Source organism: Arvicanthis niloticus, chromosome 24 (assembly GCF_011762505.2).
Source record: "Arvicanthis niloticus isolate mArvNil1 chromosome 24, mArvNil1.pat.X, whole genome shotgun sequence".
In the NCBI taxonomy this organism is placed as follows: Eukaryota; Metazoa; Chordata; class Mammalia; order Rodentia; family Muridae; genus Arvicanthis; species Arvicanthis niloticus.
Window position 1 is genome coordinate 11,948,927 of NC_133432.1, and position 21,080 is coordinate 11,970,006.

At 48.5% G+C, this 21,080-nt stretch overlaps 1 protein-coding gene across 2 annotated transcripts in view; it reads right to left on the reverse strand.

The window, feature by feature from the left end:
- Ptpn11 (protein tyrosine phosphatase non-receptor type 11) overlaps window positions 1-21,080 on the reverse strand; it is a 62,584-nt gene that overhangs the window by 28,309 nt on the left and 13,195 nt on the right. For both annotated transcript variants that reach the window (XM_076922668.1, XM_076922667.1), the window contains exons 2-6: window positions 15,034-15,156; window positions 12,129-12,323; window positions 9,409-9,601; window positions 8,069-8,185; window positions 7,546-7,659 (exon numbers count right to left, since the gene is read on the reverse strand). In XM_076922668.1, the coding sequence (XP_076778783.1) occupies window positions 7,546-7,659; window positions 8,069-8,185; window positions 9,409-9,601; window positions 12,129-12,323; window positions 15,034-15,156 (742 nt within the window). The remainder of the gene's footprint in view (window positions 1-7,545; window positions 7,660-8,068; window positions 8,186-9,408; window positions 9,602-12,128; window positions 12,324-15,033; window positions 15,157-21,080) is intronic.

Consider the following 21,080-nt stretch of genomic DNA (forward strand, 5'->3'; position numbering starts at 1 on the left):
TATGCAAGCAGCACATGGCGTGGTCTTCAGCCCTAGAATATGGACACTAGAAAAGGCAGAAGCAGCTTGGTGTCACTAATGACAAGACACCCAACCAGTGGGGTCCACTTATGTCGTGTCAAGTTGGCATCTCAATGACAGCTGTGTCCAGAGCTACTGCTGTACATTTCCCCCAGGAACCCTGGACAAAATGCAAGGAGCTGACCTAGAAGGAAAAAGCAGGGAGCCAGATGGAGTCCAGAAGAAAGTGCCAGACAGCTCTAAGGGGCAAAGAACTGGGGACACCATCAAGGAAAGAGCTGAAGCAGGCAGCCAAAGAAAACTGGCCCAGTCAGAAGTGAGGAAGAAGCAAGGACAGGCCAGAGTGGGAAAAGCCAGGCTGAGGCAGACAGGGAAGTTCAATTCCAAAATGAGAAAAAAGTGTCTCTTCAGCTCTCAGCAAGCCTAGCTTGTTGGTTCTATGGTGCTCAAGATGGAACCCAGGGTCTCTGATGTACGCTAGCTAGGCAGCGATCTGCCACAGAGCCCCTAAGCTGGTTTTTGATAGAAAAATCACAGACAAATGAAGAAGGTGAGGGGCAGCTAAAACGAAAAAGGGTTCCTCTGTGATGAGCCAAAGAGTGGCCTGGGGAGCTCTCTGCAAGGAGAGGCAGATCCATCCAGCACGACAACACAGCCTGCACCACTTCACTTAGCTGAGATTTCAAAGATGGGGAGAAATGCTGGGGATTTAAAACAAGTTCTTGACTCTCAGACTCAACATACAAAGTCCAGCCTTGGCACATGGCTCATAGTGCGAGCCTTTAGCTGGTGGAGATCTGAGCAGAAAGAACATAAGATATGTAGAACTAGACAACGCAATGCTCACGAGGTTTGTAAATGAGTTCAGATCAAGTAATTAAGGTCATTTGCCATCTGGGAGCTGGCATTCCCTGACCTTGAGCTGGCCACAAAGGCAATGAGGTGGACAGGTCACAGAGATAATATTCAAAAATAAGTGCAAGCATTGAAGGGATGGATCCAACCTTCAGAAGCAGCCAGAACAAGGAGCTGGGGGCCTGGGCAATGCGACAGGGTTACGGTAAGGGCCTGCAGCTTTACTAAAACTTGGCAGTAACTTGTGACCATCACTTATGATCCAAACTTCATGTGACATTTATTCATAAGGGCATGTTGCAGGTCACCTCTGTGAAAGGTAGGGCCCTGCAGCATCTGCCTGGTTTATCTTAGCTCCTGCAATAGGGGTGCTAACAAGAATGACCTTGCCAGAGTAAACTCGAGAGTTCCACATCAGGGCACCTTTGTCAACACAACCCTGTGAGTTTGCTGGAGCTCTTGCATATGCTGTGGAGATCATGTCAGGCTGTGAGCCCTGAAGGTCCCCGGGGTCAAGCCCAGGCCCTGCACCCAGGCAGTCGGTGCTGATTGACAGCAGTGAGCAGCCTTCAGGGATAACAAATGGATAACACCTACCCCAGCTTCCCCTCCATTACTCTGCAACCCATCCCTATGCCATGTCCAGGTCCCAGACTGCTCAGACTTTTCTATTCCCACGATGAGAGCAGCTAGCTAGCCAATAAGAACTCAGGGGTTAGGACTGTCTATCCTATGTCTCCAGGGGCAATCCAGCTGTAGCTTAGCAGCTAGCCTCTGCCAAAACCACTTCCTTCTGGACACCAGGCTAATGGGGACAGGAGTCTGACTGTATCCAGTAGCCCTGCCCTACTCCAAGGTTTGCATTCTGCAGTGTCCCACTCACCAGCAGTCCTGTGGACCTGCACTGTCACTCAGCAACTGCACTGAAGACAATGCAAACCCAGGCAGCAAAAAGCAAAACTGGGATACAGACTGGCAACACTATTTCCCCAGGAATTACAACCAAACCGTGAGCTCTCAAAAGAGCAGAAGTCCAAGCAGAGGCGGAGGTGGAGAGATGCCATCCCACTGTGCAATCTCAGAGAATGTTAGGAGGGGCTGGAGAGATGACGCAGCAGTAAACATTCTGCTGCTCCTCCAGAGGACCTGGGTTTGGTTCCCAGCACCCACCCAGCAGCTCACAATAGTTCCCGGGATCCAATATCCTCTCCACAGGTACTGCATGCATGTGGAACACACATATTTATGCAAGGAAAACACCCATCCACTCAAAAAGCTTTGTGAAAGACAACATTCATTCAACTGTGCTGGGTCTGGGACAGCTCTTCTGCAGAAGTCACAGGGCCACACAGAAATGAAGGGAGCATTGGATATTCTGATGCCAAGAAGGGCGGGGTGATACTGGGCAGCACATCTAGACACAGCACATGAGGAAGTGGAAGGCTGAGGAGAAATGGAAGTCAAGAAAATGGCAGAGAAGCCGGGCGTTGGTGGCGCACGCCTTTAATCCCAGCACTTGGGAGGCAGAGGCAGGAGGATTTCTGAGTTCGAGGCCATCCTGGTCTACAGAGTGAGTTCCAGGACAGCCAAGGCTATACAGAGAAACCCTGTCTTGAAAAACCAAAAAAAGAAAATGGCAGAGGATCGATGGGGCAAGGCAGGGCAATCTCAGGACAGCAGAAGAAAACACACATGGCCAACTTGGAATGAAACATGAAACAGAAGTCCCCAAGCTGAAACCATCTGTCATCCACCACCCATGAGGACATCTTTCTGACTTTTCTTGAGAGTCAGATTCTTGGTTTTTCAAAATGAAAATGCCATGTTTCCAAAAGGAAAAAAGGAGTCATTGAAGGTTCCTGAATAGAAAGGCACATGAGAAATGCTGAGTCTTGCACAAATGGTGCTACAGCGTCGAGGCAGGGGCTGCGATGGAGAAGCTCAAGTCTTCTCAAGTCTTTTCAGCCCTGAACATCAGGCTGAAATCCTATCTCCACCCCTGCTCCCCTGAGCCATCCCACACAGGCACCGTATCTTCATGCATCTGGAGACAGAATTGGATGGCCACCTCGCTCAATGCTCAGAGAGGCCCACTGCTCAGCAGGACACAGACAATAAAAAGGCCTCCCTCCCCAAGAAAGGCCGACATGGAAGGGAACAACAGGACTTCCAATTCTAGCCATGGGAGAAAGGGAAGGAGACTGCATCAAGGGCACCAAGGACCCAGCCTTCAGCTCCTGCGTAATGCGGAACGTCCACAGACGTGAAGTAAAAGGAGCGCTCAGTCTCTAGAGGAGAAGGACCTGCTCGGGAGGCATGTCTGAAGAGCCAAGACAGCAAGCAGCAGACTGGAAAGCCGCCCAAACCACCAAGTCAGAGCAGTAAAGCAGCAAAGCTTGGGGGTGCCAGGTCAGTCAGGAGAAGAAGGCAGGGACAGCAGGACAGTCAGCAGGGAGGGAAAGGAACAAAGCACGGGTGTGCCCCTAATGAGGATCAGAAAAGTGCAAGAGGGAGGAAACGGGGAGCTGGTCACAGGGGAACAGAGGAAGATGGGAGCGGAGAGAACCTGCTTCAGAAGGAAAGCAAAGGATGGTGTTGGATCCCTGTGAACCCAGTACTTAGCAAACTTGAAGTCAGTACAGGCTTGTCCCAAATACTGAAAAAAAGGGCGAAAGGCACTGAGGGTGTGCCTCAGTTGGAAGTGTGCTTATGCACACACACTCAAGGCCCTTGGCCCAATGCCCAGCACTGAAGAAACTGGCTACTTAGAAGGTAGAGACAAGGAGTTCTCTCCCGCCTCACAGTAAGCTCGAGGCTAGCCACCTGAGCTAGCTCTATGTAACCTTGTCTCAAAAAACAAAAAACCTCAGTGGCATCTTTCCAATGTGACACATTGGAAAGATGTGTCCACAGGGAGATGCCACACTAAAGAAGGCTCAAGAAGTTAAGGAGCTAAAAAGAAACAAGCTGCAGAAGGGCCATCGCAGCCGAAGCAGCAGCAGTACCGCCCTCCACAGCACAGGGTAACAGAAGGAAAGAGCCTAGGGCACCTGTCATTCCAGAGCCAAGGCCAACAAAGCCCTGAAGAGACAGCACACGGGGAGCTGTGCCGTCAGAAACAGGAGAGCTCAGAGTGAGCGAGGAGACCTCAGAGCCGACACTGCTCTGTGGGGAGATGGTGCTCGTTTCTCAAGCTGGGGCCTCCAGGGAAGGTTCTGGTTTGTCACTAGCCTGTGACCTGGAGCATTTGGAGCCTGCAGCTAGAGCCTGACTGGGGGCTGTCCTTCAATGTTGACTGCTTAGTCACCAGGAGAGTATGTCCACTAGAGATCACCATGAAGAATTATCACTCTAGACAGCACCCTGGGTGCAGCTAAAGGCTTGTTTCCATAAAGCATGACTGCCTCTGAGGAGAGTCATAGTGCCTACAAGCAGGACAGAGTCCCTGTGGACAAATCATGGGGCAGTAGCTGAAGGCCCTAGGGTTCCTCCCAGCCACAGGCCAGGAGAGCTATTGGGCAGGACATGACAGGCGCCCTCTGACGGGAAGAAACTGAACTGTAGAAAACTGAAATCACTAAGGAAAAGGAATTAAAACACTGGGGAAGTAGCCCCAGTAAGTCAAATGTTCTATGGTTCTGTCTGTTTGGGATTTGAGGGTTTTGTCTGTTGGATTTTTTCCCCTTTTGTCATAGTTACAGATTTAATCAGAAACACTGAGTTCAGAAACTAAAATCTTTCTGAAATCCAGCCCTGTGAGCCTGAATCAGAATGCCTGAGGCATGTGTGTTCAGGGAGTTTAAAGTCTCAGCTGCACACACCCCAGGGTTCAATCTGGGACTCAATGAAAGCAAGCTGTCCACCAGTGAAGCAAAGCCCAGCGCACTGCTCTACGCCATCAAAGCATCAGTGTCAGCCCCTCTGATGAGTCTGGAGCAAGCGTCTTAGCCCAACACAGCTTTCTGAAGGAGCTTGGGTTCAATGCATCCACAATACTTTATTTGAAGCCTACCTGGGAGTCAGGGGGTTGGAGGCTGTCTGCTGGAGTCTGAGGCTACAAGGAACCAAATGGAACTGTTCTGGGTCCCTCACTGCACTAGGCACTTCCTAGATGACACACACCCTCTTGTTCCCTCAGCGGTACATCTGGGCAAAGTATTCTCTTCCTCCAACAGACTCACAAAAGTTACCTGCTTCTCTGGCTGTGTGGTACATTAAACCAATAGCCACATACATTATTCACAGATCCCTATGCACACACACAATAGGAAGGAAGTATCCAGCTCGAAATGGGGATGGGGAATGGGGAAGGCTCCCCTGAGAAAACTCTGAGGGAGAAGGTGAAGACTGAAGAGTTGTCCAAAACAAACAAACCTCTTAACGTGTCCCAAGTAAAAGCGGATGGGTTCACAACCTGCTCCCTCCAGCCCCCTCCTAGTGACAGCACCCTGCAGCAACTCAAGTTGTAGAATTCAGATTGCACTGAGAAAGGTGAGATACATCCCGCCACCCCCATCAAAGCACACTGTGGAACACAGGATGCTGTGTTGATCCTCCTCCAGGAAGCAATTCTGATATGCTCATAACAGTGTCCTGCAGATGAGACTCACACTTCAGCTTCGGAACTGAAACTGCAGTGGCTTGGAGTGAACTTCCAACACCCTGCAGCAGCCTTTCTGTCCTTAGCCTCATGGCCCCAGCTCCAGCCTCGACAGGCAGTTTCTTAAGGCTGACTGATGTGGAGAGGCAGGGACAATCTGAGATCTCTGCAGGGCCCCTCAATGCTCTGACTTACTTTACAACTCCAACAACACAGATGGGACCCTGGCTGGTTCTACCGCACACAAAGCCACTCACTTTTTCCTTTTGTGTATTACTGGTATATAAAAGACAGGCTGAATTCAATGTGTCACGAATGGAGGCCATCTATAATTTGTTTTCCATGGCCACTGTGTAAAGGATGAGCTGGGGAGATGGTACATATGGTGGAGACAAGGGACTAACAGCTAGGCAGATCCCAAACAGGGAGGCAGATCCCAAACAGGGAGGCAGATTGGGAAAGGGGCACAGATAGACATGAAGGATGGCAGGCTCCCAGCTTCTTCCTCACCTGAGACTAAGGCCTGGCGGGCTTTGGTTTCCCATCACAGGGCCAACTTCTGACTGCAATGGTACAGACTGTGCTCAAGGCAAACCTGAACTGTCTACCTGAAGCTACAGCCTATCATCTCCTCTGTGTTCAAGGGAACCTGCTCTACACTTGGAAGACTCAGGGCTGGTGGCTGCAGAGATGGCTCAGCATCTCCCCAGCTCCTCTTTGTCTCTTAACCTCTGCTGAAGTCTGTGTTAAAATACCCTTCATTTTATAGTAATTAATACACTGGAGAACAGTATTTTATTGGTGACCAACTATGTACTGGCAATGCACTTAGGACAAAAGGCTCATCTTTATAGAAATATTCAAACTTGAAAAAAAGAGAAAGATGATCTGGGTGGGTCACTGCTAAGTGGGACAAGGTCCTGCATTTGATCCACAGAAGCAATAACTAAATAAATAATTTAAAGATGGCCTTCTGGCTCCTTCTGTTCTCATCAGACTTTTATCGACAGCTTCATCCCTCCCTCTCTCAACAAGAAACTTCGGAATGGTGTTCAAAGGGTCCACCCTAATGGCTCATGAGACCAGACCCAAGTTCTAGTTCCTATGCATCAGTGCAGAGCAAGCACCAGGACTGTTCTAGAATGGGTCCATCTCCAGGACTGAGGAGGGTGGACAATCTACTTGACCTCTCTGACCTCACACTCCTCTGCGGAATGGAACTAGCACCTCTCTCCGAAAGCTGTCTGGTACATGGTGGCACAAACAGCTGTGAGTCCTCAAGTCCTACACAAAGTCCTAACGGAAAGTAGGGAGGGGAGGGGGAAATGGAGGAGGGTGGCTGTCAGCTGCATATCAAACTATCAAAGAATAAATTGAAAACATTCTCTAAAGTGGGCATGGTGGTGCATGCTTTTAATCCCAGCACTGGGAAGGCAGAAGCAGGCAGATCTCTGAGTTGGAGGCCAGCCTGGTCTACAGATAGAGTTCCAGGCTACAGAGAGAAGTCCTGTCTGGAAAAATTAAAACAAAATATAAACTTAGACAGTGAGCAGACGTTTGGGGGTTTGTTCCATGACTGTGGAGGCAAAGAGGCCAAAGGTCTGTCTATAAAGCTCTGGTCAAATGAGCAGGAAAAGTCAGACAAACCAGAGGACACACAGGTCAGTGGCACACAGGGCCACAGACAGGCTCACACACAAACACGGCTCAGGACAGAAGTGAGCCCCTTAACTTCCCTGCTACGGTGTGAACTCACAGCCAGGGCCCTTCTCCTGGCCTCACTCACAGCAGTGAAGCTGCAGTTTGTCTGAAGGTCCTTGGATGCCAGAAGAATTTTTATCCTTTCATTTTCCTGGGGTCCTTGGCAGTGGTCTGAACCAAGATGCTGGCGCATCTGTCTGAGACAAGCTACCAACCCTTCCCAGGAACACAATGCCCCTCTGCTTCAAAGAAGTCCCCTCAGCAACCTGCCACACACAAAGGAAGCCAGGCCTCAGCACAGGGCTTCCCCCTCACCTGTTCAATCATCATTTAATAGTGCATGTAAAACCAAGTTGTCAGTGACTTACCTCAAACTCTTCCCAAAAGCCCTGCTTGACTTTATCTGTGGTCTCAGCCAGCTTGCTTAACTCTCGAACCCGGCTTTCGATTTCAGCAGCATTAATACGAGTTGTGTTGAGGGGCTGTTGTGTTCAGCAGCGGTGGGAAAGGAAGAAAACATGCTTTAAAGAGTGTTAGTGAAGAAAGAAAAGACTTCACAAAAGCAGAGGCAGGCAGCAAATCATCCCAAACGTGTGTGCACTTGTGTGTGTATATGGTGGTCGCTGAAACAGACCAGGGTCCCTTTCTGCCTGTTTCTCAGTCACATGGTAATCCCGTGCACCAAGTGTGCTCCCACCATGGTAAACATGCCACCACAGGCCCAAAGCCACAGGGCCACGTGGCTGTGGAGTGACCCTTGCACCCTTTCCTCTATTAGCCTGCCCTCATGTATCCTGTCACGAGGACAGCAGGCTGACCGGTACACAAGTGTGGGAGATGCCATGGTAGAACTCTCTCAACCCAGAGGAGAAGCAGCTTCAGTTTCCTAACCTGCTTGAGCTGCAGGACTGTGCCCAGCGTCTCCACCATGGGGTTCTTCTTGTAATGCTCTACCAGGTCCGTCAAAGAGTCAAAGCGCTCTCCTCCACCAACATCGTATTTCAGCTCCTTTCAAGACCAAACAGATGGCACCATTACCCCATGCTAGTTACTGTCTTCCCACCCTTCTGCAGCCACTGAGTTCTTAGTAACGCGAACCTGTATTCAGAAGCAAGCCACATGTCTGACTAGAGAGCATGATGAGAACAAGATACACATGCATCATGTTAACATCATGTCCACATCATCACAGTAAAGCCACACTTGGCCTTGACAAGAGAACCCTGTCATCAGTGGCAAGTGGATGAGACAGGAGAGCCTCCCAATAAATCAAACAAGCCGTGTAAAAGAAACATACAATGTCCCCTCATTTATATGTAGCATCCAAGAAAAAAAAGTTCAACACACAGTGACAAAAGATCAAATGGTGACTATGAAGGACTTAGGGGCAGGGGACGGTACTGGTGACACACAGACACACAGGTGCTCTGTATGGTGAACAGGCTCAGGAGCCCCAGTCAGCAGCAGATGACAACAGAGTTCCAAACACTGGGGATTTGATGGGAGGGCATCTAAAGTGGTATGCAGTGATGGGTGCACTTAACTGGCTGACTGCAGAAACCTAAACTGTATTCAACTGAAACCTAGAGACTGACTCCCAGAAACAGAAAGCCTACCACCACCTTCCATACAGGAAGCTGCGGTGCTGAGGAGGCAGGGGAGGTGGGGACTGCAGCTCAGTGGTAGGACAGGTGCTAGGTTCCATCCCAGCACCACAGATGACAACTGACATAAAATGCAATTAAATCAAAATCAAATGTAAACTCCATCATGAAGCAAAACACTTTCCATCATGTCCAGACTCCTCAGCATGCCTCAGCCCGACATCACATGATGTCACATATGCAGCTGTGACGCTATACGCTAGGGAATGTGACAAGAAAGAAGTCTGATGTGTTCAGATAGACACAGGATGCTTTTCTGAAGTCTGCTGACCCAGAGGTGCACCCACGGATGTGGGAGGGTCAGTGCAGTGTCCCCAGCCAGGTGGGCTTCAGGACAGCCATGGACACATACAGCCTATCTCAGAAAAACAGAAACAAAACAGCCAGCAGAAAAACACAGCAACAACAAAAAGGAAAGAAACAACAACAGTGCTTCAAAATGAAAAGATGCACATGGGGTGTAGACGAGCAAGGACAGAAGGACAGTGGATGTGCTGCTTCCTACTCCTCTCAGCAGAAGCCCCCCAATGCAGCTGCAGGGGGCCCACAGTCCCCATGACGCTCTACCTGACAGCGGATCATGACATGGGTCACTTTGGACTTGCCGTCGTTGTTCTCCCCTTTGTCATCCCCGGTGCGCACGGAGAGAACGAAGTCTCCGGGGTGGCTCTGGCTCTCTCGGACGAGGAAGCTGCCATGCTTCCCCTTCTCCGTCAGCAGCTTCTCTGCTTCTTTTCCAGACAAGTGACCGTGGAACCACCTGTGTCCATGTTTGAAAGGGAACAAGCTGAGTTGAGCTGCCGTGTGCGCATGTTCTTAGGTACCACACACACTCAGCTCTCCTCAACACAGGCCCCTAACAGACAGCTTCCTCCAGGGGGCAGTGTCTGACAGACAGAATCTACATCTCAGACAGGAAAAATGACAAAGATATGTTAAAAATGACAACTAAAGTTTGTTTTTCTTTTTTAAGGCAGTTTCACTGTGTGACCCAGGCTGGTCTTTAGCTGTAGACCATCCTGCCTCAGGCTCCTAAGTGACAATATTGCAAACACTGCCAGCACACCTGGCCTCCCCTAAATCTTTTTTTAAAGGAGCCCAGAATCATTGGAAAACCCGTGTCCAAAAGACAATGATGATGCACACCTTTAATCCAAGCACTGGGGAGACAGAGGCAGGTGGATGTGAGTTCTAGGGCAGCCAGGGCTACATGGAGAAACCCCATCTCAAAAACAAAACAACAACAAAAACCCTGTATTTTCAGCACTTCCTATTTCCTTTTAAATCTCCCATCTTTTGAAAACACAGTTTGACTTTTTTTTTTTTTTTTTTTTTTTTTTTTTAGTGCCTAACCCTAATAGAGCCAGCTGTTGCATTACAGCCATTTAGTGAAGAAATAAGAAAGTTACAAGCCTGGTTGTGGTGGTGCATGCTCATAATTCATGTGCACTGGCTAGTTCTATGTCAACTTCATAAAAGCTATCATTTGGGAAGAGACAGCCTCAAATGAGAAAATGTCCCTACCAGCCTGGTCTGTAGGCAAGCCTACTGTGCATTTTCTTAATTGATGACAAATGGGAGAGGGCCCATAACTGTTGGTAATGCCACCCTTTGGCTAGTGATCCTGGGTGCTGTAAGAAAGCAGGCTGAGCAAACCAAAAGGACAAGCCAGTAAACAGTATTCCTTCATGGTCTCTGCGTCAGTTCCTGCTTCCAGGGTCCCATCTAGAGTTTCTGCCCTGACTTCCCCGGGTAATAGACCATAAGCTGTAAGATGAAATAAGCCCTTTCCTCCCCAAGTTGCTTTGGTCATGGTGTTCCATCCCAGCCACAGAAACCCTGATTGAACACAATCCACGGGGAGTGGAGGCAGAAGGAGGAGCACAAGGCCATCCGTCTTCAGCTCCACAGCCATCTGGAGCCAGCCCAGCCTGCATGAAACCTGGACTCAAACAACAAACAAACAAATGACCAGAGACAGGATCCCATGAACCTGCTCCTGTTGTGCCATTAGACACAAAAGGATCTTTGTTATACGTTAATTCAATGCATTTTAGATTTTTCTATGTTTCTAACCTAATCGTACATATCTCTGAATCTGCTGTCTGGGTTTTCAAACTATACTGGGCTATCCCATCAAGCTCTACTGGTGCTCCATGTTGGAGCAGGGACAGGGGTTTCCCTAATAGTGTGAGTTCCCACAGGCAGAGAGAACAATGTATACATGGGACCCAGATACCTGTACTTTAGCTACTGTGCATGAGAGTCTTGATATGGGCTGCCCAGGGCCATCAGGTGGCAGGCTCTAAGACCAAGGCTCTTAACTTAAGTTGCCACAGAAACATTCTGACACAGTGACTCGAATGCCATGGCTTTAGGTAAGGAAGAAGCTACCCTAGCAAGTAACACTCATGCCCACAGACCTGGTAGCATCCTTCCATCCACATGCCCCTAGAAAGGCACTTGTGGATCTAAAGCAGGTGGAGATAGCTTGAGGCTACAGTAGTAGCCAAAGAAATAAATTACTAGCAGGAAGGACAGAAAGCTGGGAAAGGCAAGACCCAGGATCTGCAGTGAGAGAGAGAATGCAGAAGCCAATACAGGGCAAATAAAGCAAGTATCAGCTCTCAACTCCTGGCCCCAAGCATGTGGAACGAGCTCCACAATGGCAGTTCTCTACAGACAAGGACATGCTAACATTTGGGAGATAACATTAAAAGGCTGAGGAAAAGCTGGTCCTTCAAGGCTCTGCTTTTCACTTCTGGGATTAGCCTGACCTCTGTTGGTACTGCTGCTAAGTAACTGGTCAGAGCCACCTTGTAGTGCTGCTGCTATTTCGGCATCTCAAGTTCCATGTTTTCTGTCCCAACTCCCAAAGCTCATGAGCTGTTGATAAAAGTTACAATTAAAGCACATACTACATCTATACGGAGAAACTGTAGGAGTCCTATAGAATCTGTGTGAGGAACACTGACTGCAGCTGCTGCACTGAGGGAGTTCTGCCAGTACTCTGACCCCAACATTCTTACTTTACTAGCCCCGCGGGCAGGGGCTGTAGCTCAGTGTATAGAGTGCTTTGCTAGCATGCACCAAGCACCAAGCCTGTGTTCAACCTCTAGGGCCATATAAGGCAAGTGTAGTATAGCATGCCTGTAACCCAAGCACTCAGGCGGTAAAGGCAGGGTCAGGAATTCAGCCTTTGGAGTCACAGATTGTATGCACCCCACAAAGTGGGCTTACAACCCACAGCCCTGGAGTGCAGATCTGTGTCACTAGATGTCACTGACCTTTCAGAGGTAGGGTCTGCACAGTTCAGGGGGTACTTGAGCTCGATGACATCTCCGTTCTTCTCTTTCAGCTGCCCGTGATGTTCCATGTAATACTGGACCAGTTCAGCCAAGGTGGCAAACTTCTCCCCGCCATAGAGATCATAGTAATCCCCAGTGTTCTGAATCTTGATGTGGGTAACAGCTCCATTTCTTCTAAAATAGTCCATTAGGGGAAGGCGCATCAAAGAGCAATAGTTGGAAAAAGAAACCTCACATTCAGTAGAAGATTTCACCCAAACACTGGAACTAACCCTAAGGAAAGACTTAACCCATCCCCGATACTGGAGGTCACACAACCCCATCAATGATGGCAACCCACAGCACTGTGTCTATGCCTGGGCCCCATGGGGCTTCCTTCTACTTCGAATGGCTGGCCTATTTTATAGTCTAGGTTAAGTGACAACAATTACTGTCCTTAACAATCAAAGATGCACACTGAGTTAAAATAAACACCCACTCAGCTTGTCACCCAGCAAATACACTCAGAACAATTTTGCTCAAGGGCAGTAGAGTTGAATAGGTACCAAAGGATTTTTAAAGACAGAAAAATAAAAGATGGAAACTCAAAATATTTACCATAAAAATATACCAACAGCCGGGTACCTGGGAGGCTGCAGTGGGAAGGCACTGGGCTACAGAGCAAGACCACGTTTTAAATAAATTGTGAAAGCTTGCTTTTAATTAAGTAACTACTGTCTAACATATATGATGATGCACACCTATTACCCCAGCATTCGGAGGCTGAGGCAGGAGGGACAGAAGTTCACTCCCTTCAGCCTTTGCTACGTAAGATCATGTCTCAAAAAAACACAAAGCAAAACAAAAAGACCCAACAACAACAACAAATCAACAGGGCCCAGTAGATGGCTTAGTGGGTAATGGGGCTGACCAGCAAACTCGACCTGACAACCATGCACAGGAGAGAACCAACACCCAGAGCTATCCTCTGACCTATCTGACCTATCCATTCTTGTGCATGCGCACACCACACACACATCACACACACACACACACACACACACACACACACACACTAAATGCTTAAAAAAAACAATTGTTTTTTAATTAGCACATTAAAATTTGTTAATGTTTTAAAAAAGCAAAACCTGGAGGTGGTGAGCTGGCTCAGCAGGAAAGCCTGGTGACGGAAGCCAGGTCCTGGCAGCCACAGACACTGACATAGGAGGGAACTGACAAACACGCAGAGCACACACAACAATGAACAAGTATTTTCAGGACCTGATGAGTAACAGAAGTCTCAAATGCACTCCCTGGTCGCTAACACTGTCCAGCCAGTGCTGACATCTCCTCTACCAAGGTCAGAATGTGCTTTTATGGTCGCCCTTATTCTCAGAGACAAATGTCACAGTCCTGCAACCTTCTTTCAAGGAAAAAGATGTGGGACTAAAAGCACATGTGTTAGCATGTGCTTTTAGTCTTAAAACAGAGGCAAGTAGATCTCTGTGAATTCAAGGCCAGCTTGATCTATACATCAAGTTCCAAGCAGTCTCATCTAGTGAGGCCTTGTGTCACTCATGGATGGATGGATGGATGGATGGATGGATGGATGGATGGATGGATGCTTCCTAAGTCTCAGTGAGATTCTAAATAAACTCTCAAGAACATGATTTACTCATCTGTTTATGTGAAAAGTAAGGTCTATAAAATCAAATGCATTTACTGCAGTTTGAACAGCTGGAATGGGCACACAGAAAACATCCAGAAAGCTTTCCCACATCTGCTGGAAGGGACTGTAAGACCGCACCACACTGTCCACTGAGATTTAAAACAAACCAAAGCTGCCCAATGTCCATCACTGGAAGAATGAAGAAGCCAGTGTGGTGATACCATTTGACCACCAAGGAGCCATTACAATGAACAGCTAGATGTCCCAGCATACAACTCAAACAGCTCTTCAGTGGATTCATGAATTACAGAACTATTAATGCACCAGGGACACAAGAGCTCGCTAGACAACAGTGCAGTGTACAACAAACACATCATCATGAGGATCCATGCCAACTTCTGCACAATGGAGGAGGGGACAGGACTGGCACAGGACTCAAGGGGACCACAACCACCTCACAGAGGCTTCGTTCTGGACCAATGAAAGTGGTGTGAAGAACCTTACAAAGCCTGTTCCATGACAAAATCCAAAGCAGGAAAGAAAAACACAGAAAGCAGGTCAAAGGTGAGGAGCCAGGACTCAGCCCTGGAGGCTCCTGGTGCGTCTCTGCCCAAGGTATTCTTTCTCAGTCCCCGCTGTGAGCAGAATACCCAGCAGTCCTTTCCAGTACTTCCCAAGGCTGTGACTCTGGGAGACCACAAACAGAACAGAGGCTGGAGAGATGGCTCATCAGTTAGGAGCATGGACTGTTCCTCCTGAGGGCCCAACAACACCCACATAGTGGCTCACAACCATCTGGAACTCCACCTCCAAGGGATATGATGCCCTCTCTTCTAGCCTCCAAACACACAGGGTACACATACATATGCAAGCAGAACATTCATACACATGAAATAAAATCTTTAAAAAATAAAATAAATACTGTGCATTGGTGGCACACACCTGTAATCCCAGCACTAGGGAAGGAGAGGCAGGCGGATCTCTCTGAGTTTGAAGCTGGCCTGATCTACAGAATAAGTTCCAGGACAGCCAGGGCTACACAGAGAAACCCTGTTTTAAAAAACAAAAAGAAAAGAAAAGCTAAGCCTCGAGCTGGCCAGTGCCCTGACTGGCTCCACAGTGCTGCAGATAGGCCAGGCCCCAAACTCTGGGGGAAGGAGTGAGGCAGCCACATGTGGCCCCAGACCTCCTCTGGAAATAAATACCATGAGTGCCTCTCTTTACCTTCCAACTTACCGAACAGACAGAGTGAAGTCTCCAGGGTTACTCTTACTGGGCCTTGCTAAAAAACTGCCATCGACTCCTCTGGTCAGCAGGAGATTCTCTGCCTCCACACCAGTGATGTTGGGGTGAAACCATCTTGAGGGAGAGAAAAAAAAGACAATGAGAACCAGAGCACAGCTGAGTACCCTGACCCCAATGTGAGCACCCTGACCCCACTGTGAGCACCCTAAACCCACTGTGAGCACCCTGACCCCACTGTGAGCACCCTGACCCCACTGTGCGGAGGCTGTGAGCACCCTAAGCCCACTGTGAGCACCCTGACCCCACTGTGAGCACCCTGACCCCACTGTGCGGAGGCTGTGAGCACCCTAAGCCCACTGTGAGCACCCTGACACCACTGTGCAGAGGCTGTGAGCACCCTAAGCCCACTGTGAGCACCCTGACCCCACTGTGCAGAGGCTGTGAGCACCCTAAGCCCACTGTGAGCACCCTAAGCCCACTGTGAGCACCCTGACCCCACTGTGAGCACCCTGACCCCACTGTGTGGAAGCTGTGAGCACCCTAACCCCACTGTGTAGAGGCTGTGAGCCGTGGCACAGCCAGCTCCCAGGCTCACCCTTGCCCTTCCCTCCTTAGCCCCCTTTCCTGAGTGGGACATTGTGATCCTGCACCCTACAGGCTCAGGAGGTAGGCGAGGTGCATGGCCAATGGGGCTGGACTGTTTACATAGTGCAATGGTGGGTTTGCCTCCCCAAAAAGATTACCTACATGGTCAAGAAATTGTTTGTTTGCACACAAAGAAACCACACAAACACAAACTACTTCATGAATAAGGACAGGTACTGAGGCTCCCGGAGTCAGGTTCTCATTGCTGGGGAGGGAAAGGAAAGAACCAGAACACTTGCAAGATGCCAGACTGCAAAGGGAGACACCGTATAAACTCAACCTTCTAATATATATGTAAAAAGAAATACAAAGGGGCTGGAGAGATGGCTCAGCAGCTAAGAGCACTGACTGACTGCTCCTCCAGAGGTCAAATCCCAGCAACCACATGGTGGCTCAAAACCATCTGTAATGGGATCTGATGCCCTTTCCGGTGTGTCTGAAGACAGCGACAGTGCATTCACATACATAAAATAAATAAATAAATCTTTATTAAAAAAAAAGAAGAAGAAAGAAAGACAGACAGACAGACAGACACAGATCCACAAACCGAACAAGGTTATTTCGAGAAATCAACATAAGCTGCCTCCCCACAAAATACTCACTCTAAAAGCAAAACAAACAAAACACCTGATAAGCATCACAGTAAAAAAAAATTTAACAGAATTTTTTTGAAACAGGTGTCACTATGTACCCAAGGCTAGCCTAGACCTTGGGACTCTCCCACTTGCAGCCTCTAGCATAGGATTACAGGCGCCCATAGTGGACAATCTTAGTCAACCAGCAGTGCCATCTGCTACAGGTAGCAAACTGCATGCCTCTGGATCCCACACTGGGAACTTCAAATACAACGTCCTTTAGGAGACCAGTGACCATTGTGGATGGCACTTACTTCATCAAAGGATTCTCCCCAGTTTCCAGCAAGTTCTCCTTCATGTGGCTAGAGAGATGGCTCAGTGGTTAAGAGTGTTTATTGTTCTTGGAGAAACCCTGAGTTTAGCTTTCCCCAGCACCTATATGATAGCTAAGAACATCTTTAACTTCAGCTCCAGGGGAACCGGTACCCTCTTCTGGCCTCAAATACATACATAAGTATTTAAGATCTCCTTCATGGACTTCAAATCGCCAAGACACATGGTAAGTGAGTCAATGCCAAGACAGACCCTGTGTCTTGGAGGCAGGCTGACATGTCTAAATACTCCCAGGGAATAGAAGTCAGTACTAATATTGGGAGCCAAGGGCTGGAGCTGTACCACAGCAGCAGTGTTTGCCTGGGCTCCACGTCGGCACCGCAGAAAGCACACCACATAAACTAGAGGGTTTGATACACACTGAGATCCTACCCTGAGAGGTGAAGGACATCCTCACTCACACAGGAAGGAGGAAAACAGCCTAGGCTACATGAGACCCTGTCTCCAAAAAAAAAACAAAAAACAAAAACAAGGTTTTTGTGGGAATGGGTCTGAGGGCCCTACACACACTGATCCAATCCCTAAGGTAACAAGTGAGTGAGGCAGAGACCTAAGCTGCCTGCTAGTCACTCGAGTGCCTGGTTCTCAGTAAGCAGCAACATTGGGAGCTAGTCTTTAAAATAATAAGCACACTCTGCCCCAACAATATACAAGCAGAAAACAGAAAAGCCCACAGCAGTCCAACATGGACATGGCTGCAGCATCTTTCCAGCTTCAGAGGGCTGGAACCAATCTTCTGACTGACCTCATGTCTGAGCATCAAGACTCAAGTCAAAAGAATAAAATGGGAGTTGACTTGTTACTCCTCCAAGAGCTGGTCAAATCCCAGCAGTCAGGAGGCAGAGGCAGGTGGATCTCTGTGAGTTCAAGGCCAGCCTGGTCTATATAGTGAGTTCCAGGACAGCCAGGGCTACACAGAGAAACCCTGTCTTGAAAACCAAGCAAACAAACAGAAGTCTTGGCTGCAGGTTCTCTGATCCGTGGCTCCCATCATGGTGCTCAGAGCCCCAAGGGAGTCAAAAGCGGTAACTGTGGGTTTCAGCTAGTCAGTTGTCAAAGGTACAATAGTGCTCTCGCCTTACCCACACCGGCTAATTATTACATTAAGTCCTTCAGTTCCTGTCTGCCAAACCGCCATGTTCACTTGGCATGGCAGTCTAAAGCTCAGACGTATGAATACCTTCTGTTTTAAAAAGGCTGCCTCACCTGTCACTCCAGAGGACCAGAGTTCAATTCTCAAAAAAAAAAAAAAAAAAAAAAAAAAAAAACCATTCTTTTGGCCTGAGTGGTGGCAGCGCACGCCTTTAATCCCAGCACTGGGGAGGCAGAGGCAGGCAAATCTCTTGAGTTCAGGGTCAAGCCTGGTCTACAAAGTCCCAGAATAGCCAGGGCTACACAGAGAAACCCTGTCTCAAAAGTAAATAATAAAAAAATGAGGGAGGGAGGGAGGGAGGGAGGGAGGGAGGGAGGGAGGGAGGGGGGGGGGCACAGGCAGACAGAGGCAGGCAGACAGGCAGAGGCAGGCAGGCACGCAGGCACTCCCCAGTGAATGAAAAATCATTTGACAACAAAGTTTCACAGGTAGAGACCCAGAACCTGGTGCCACTGTCGTGGTTGACACGACAGCTGAGTGACCCGAGCTACGTGATTGTCCCCACGGCACAGAGGGTTGAAAGAGTGAGTTCATGTAGTCCCTAAAGCACACAATAGTCTAGAACAGTGTCTGGACATCCCTGTGGCAGACAGCAGTGCCTATCTTGATCCTCAGAAGATGGAGGCAGGAGGATCAGAAATTCAAGGTCAGCCTGGGCAAGCTCCTCAGTTCCTGTGCCTCCATTCCCTTCATCTGTATGTGGGTGACAGAGAGGGGGCAAACAGAGCCTCCCACCTACCACAGCCTCTTTGCCTGAAGGCTGCCAGATGCTTCCGGCTCAGCACTTCTTCCGCAGCCTGGCCTGCTCTCAGAAACTGACTGGACCAACTGAGCCCCTTTGCCTGTGTTCCTGCGACTCAGATGTTGTTGCTCCCCCTGTGCCAATCTGTCTTCTCTAAGCAGAGGCTTGAACTGTAAAGTCCTGTCCAAATCAGCTAGATGGGGCACAGCTTTTGCTTTTGACTTTGGAGACACGGTTTCATTTTGCAGTTCAGGCTAGTCTCACACTCCTGATCCTCCTGTCTCAGCCTGGTGCAGGGGTTCCAGGCGTGGCACTAAGCCTGCCTCTCGCCAACATTTTCCAACTTTCACTTTTACTCTTAGGTGATCTGTAGAACTTTCCTGTTTATAGCAAAATTTCAAATATTTTTACATTTTTTGTGTGTGGGTGTGTTCAAGCCATGGCACTCATGTGCAGATTATGGGACAAGTTGGGGTGGGGGCAGGGGGTGTTCTCTCTTCCACCATGTGGCTCCTAGGGAAGGAACTCAGGTCATCAGGGTAAACAGCAAGTGCCTTTACCCACTGAGCCATCTCACCAGCCCTTAGTTATCTTTGAACTATGATAATGGATATCTAGTAGTGTTTGAAAACTTACCTATAAGCCCACTCCCACAACCACCAGAGTTTTTAGATTTATTTTTATGTGTGGTGTTTTGCTGGTGCATCAGATGTGTGCAGTGTACTCAGAGGCCAAAAAGGACATCAGATCCTCTGAGGTCAGTTGTAAGCTGCCACATGGGTGCTGGGAACTGAACCCAGGTCCTCTGGAAGAGCAACAAGTGCTCTTAACCACTAGGCTATCTCTAGCCCCCAAATTATCAGGCTATTAAAGGGGAAAATGGTGCCTCGTCTCTATGGACAGTGACGCAATCCCAGCCTTACACTCTGGAGTCAGGGCCCTTATTAGTCCTCCTGAGATGAAGATGGTGGTGGCTTCACTGTGCAGTTAGTTATCTAGCCTGGGCCTCTACTGTCCCCACTCTCCTCTCTTCCTATTTTAAAAACAAAAACCTTGCAGTGTTTGAAAAGTTACCCTTAAGTCTATAATCATCAGGGTTTCTTCTTCTCCTTCTCCTTAAGACTTATTTGTGTTTTGATGTGTGTGAGTTTTTTGCTAGTACATCAGGGCTGGAGAGGTGGTTTATTAAATAAAGGGCCTGCCATGCAAGCACGGGGCTCTAGCCAAACCTTGTGAAGATGGCTCTTCTACTTTTACGTGGGCTGTAGATGCACCGAGAAACCAGCTCTCAAAACTAAAGAGAAGAGAGCTGGACAGTGGTGGCACACACCTGTAATCCCAGCACCTGGAGGCAGAGGCAGGCGGATTTCTGAGTTCGAGGCCAGCCTGGTCTACAGAGTGAGTTCCAGGACAGCCAGGGCTACAGAGAAACCCTGTCTCGGAAAAAACAAAAAAAAACAAAAAACAAAAAACAAAAACAAAACACAAAACATAAAAACAAAGTGGAGAAGAGTGGAGGAGTGCGCCTGATGTCAATCCCTGACATTCATGTGCACCTGCGTGCACACGTATATAGACACTGCACACCACAGAGAAGGAAAGTCTAAAGACTGAAAAGAAACAAATTCTCAACTCTGTCACTGACCAGGCAGATCTCTGCAAGCTGAAGGTCAGCCAGGTCTACACAGCAAGTTTCCAGGCCAGCCAGTGATACAGTTGAGACTTTCATCCTCAGCCTCCTGGAGGGTGGCATCCTTAACTGCTGCTGGCAAAATCCATTCTGTTTTCATCCCTATTCAATCCCAATTCTCATCTCACCTGGCTACATTTTATGGCTGGAAGAGGTAGGGGTGTTTGTGTGTGTGTGTGTGTGTGTGTGTGTGTGTGTGTGTGTGTGTGTGTATGAAAATGTGTGTGTGCACCTATCTGTCCATTGCACACATGCAGGCATACCTGAATGTTATAAACATTCAAAGGTTATTCCTTGAACACTGCCCACTTGTTCTTTTGAGGCAAGAGCTCTCACTTGCCCAGGTTATACCAAAGAGGTTAGCAACTAACCTGCTGTCAAGCTCCAAGGATCTACACACTCCACCGCTTCCAGCTTCTCTTTTTTTTTTTTTTTTAACTTAAAAGATGTATTTATTTTTACTTTATGAGTTGTTGTTTTTGTTTTTGTTTTGCTTGCATGCATGTATGTGTACTGTGTCTCTGCCTGGTACCAGTGAAGGTCAGAAGAGGGGGTTCAATCTCCTGGACCTGAAGTCATACAGTTGTGAGCTGCTGTATGTGGGGACTCGAGCCCTCTGCAAGGGCAGCCTAAACTCTTCACCAGAGGCCAGCTCTGCAGCTCACCCCGCTTTTGTTTTAACATAGGTTTGGGGAGTTGGACTCAGGTCCTGTGCTCATAAAGACGGGCAGTTTAGAAATGGCCTTTATCCACTACTTTTTTTTTTTAACTATGCCTCATTGGCAAGCTGTCCCTGAACTGTGGGCTCCAGTACTCAGCCTCCTGAGTAGCTGAGTTATA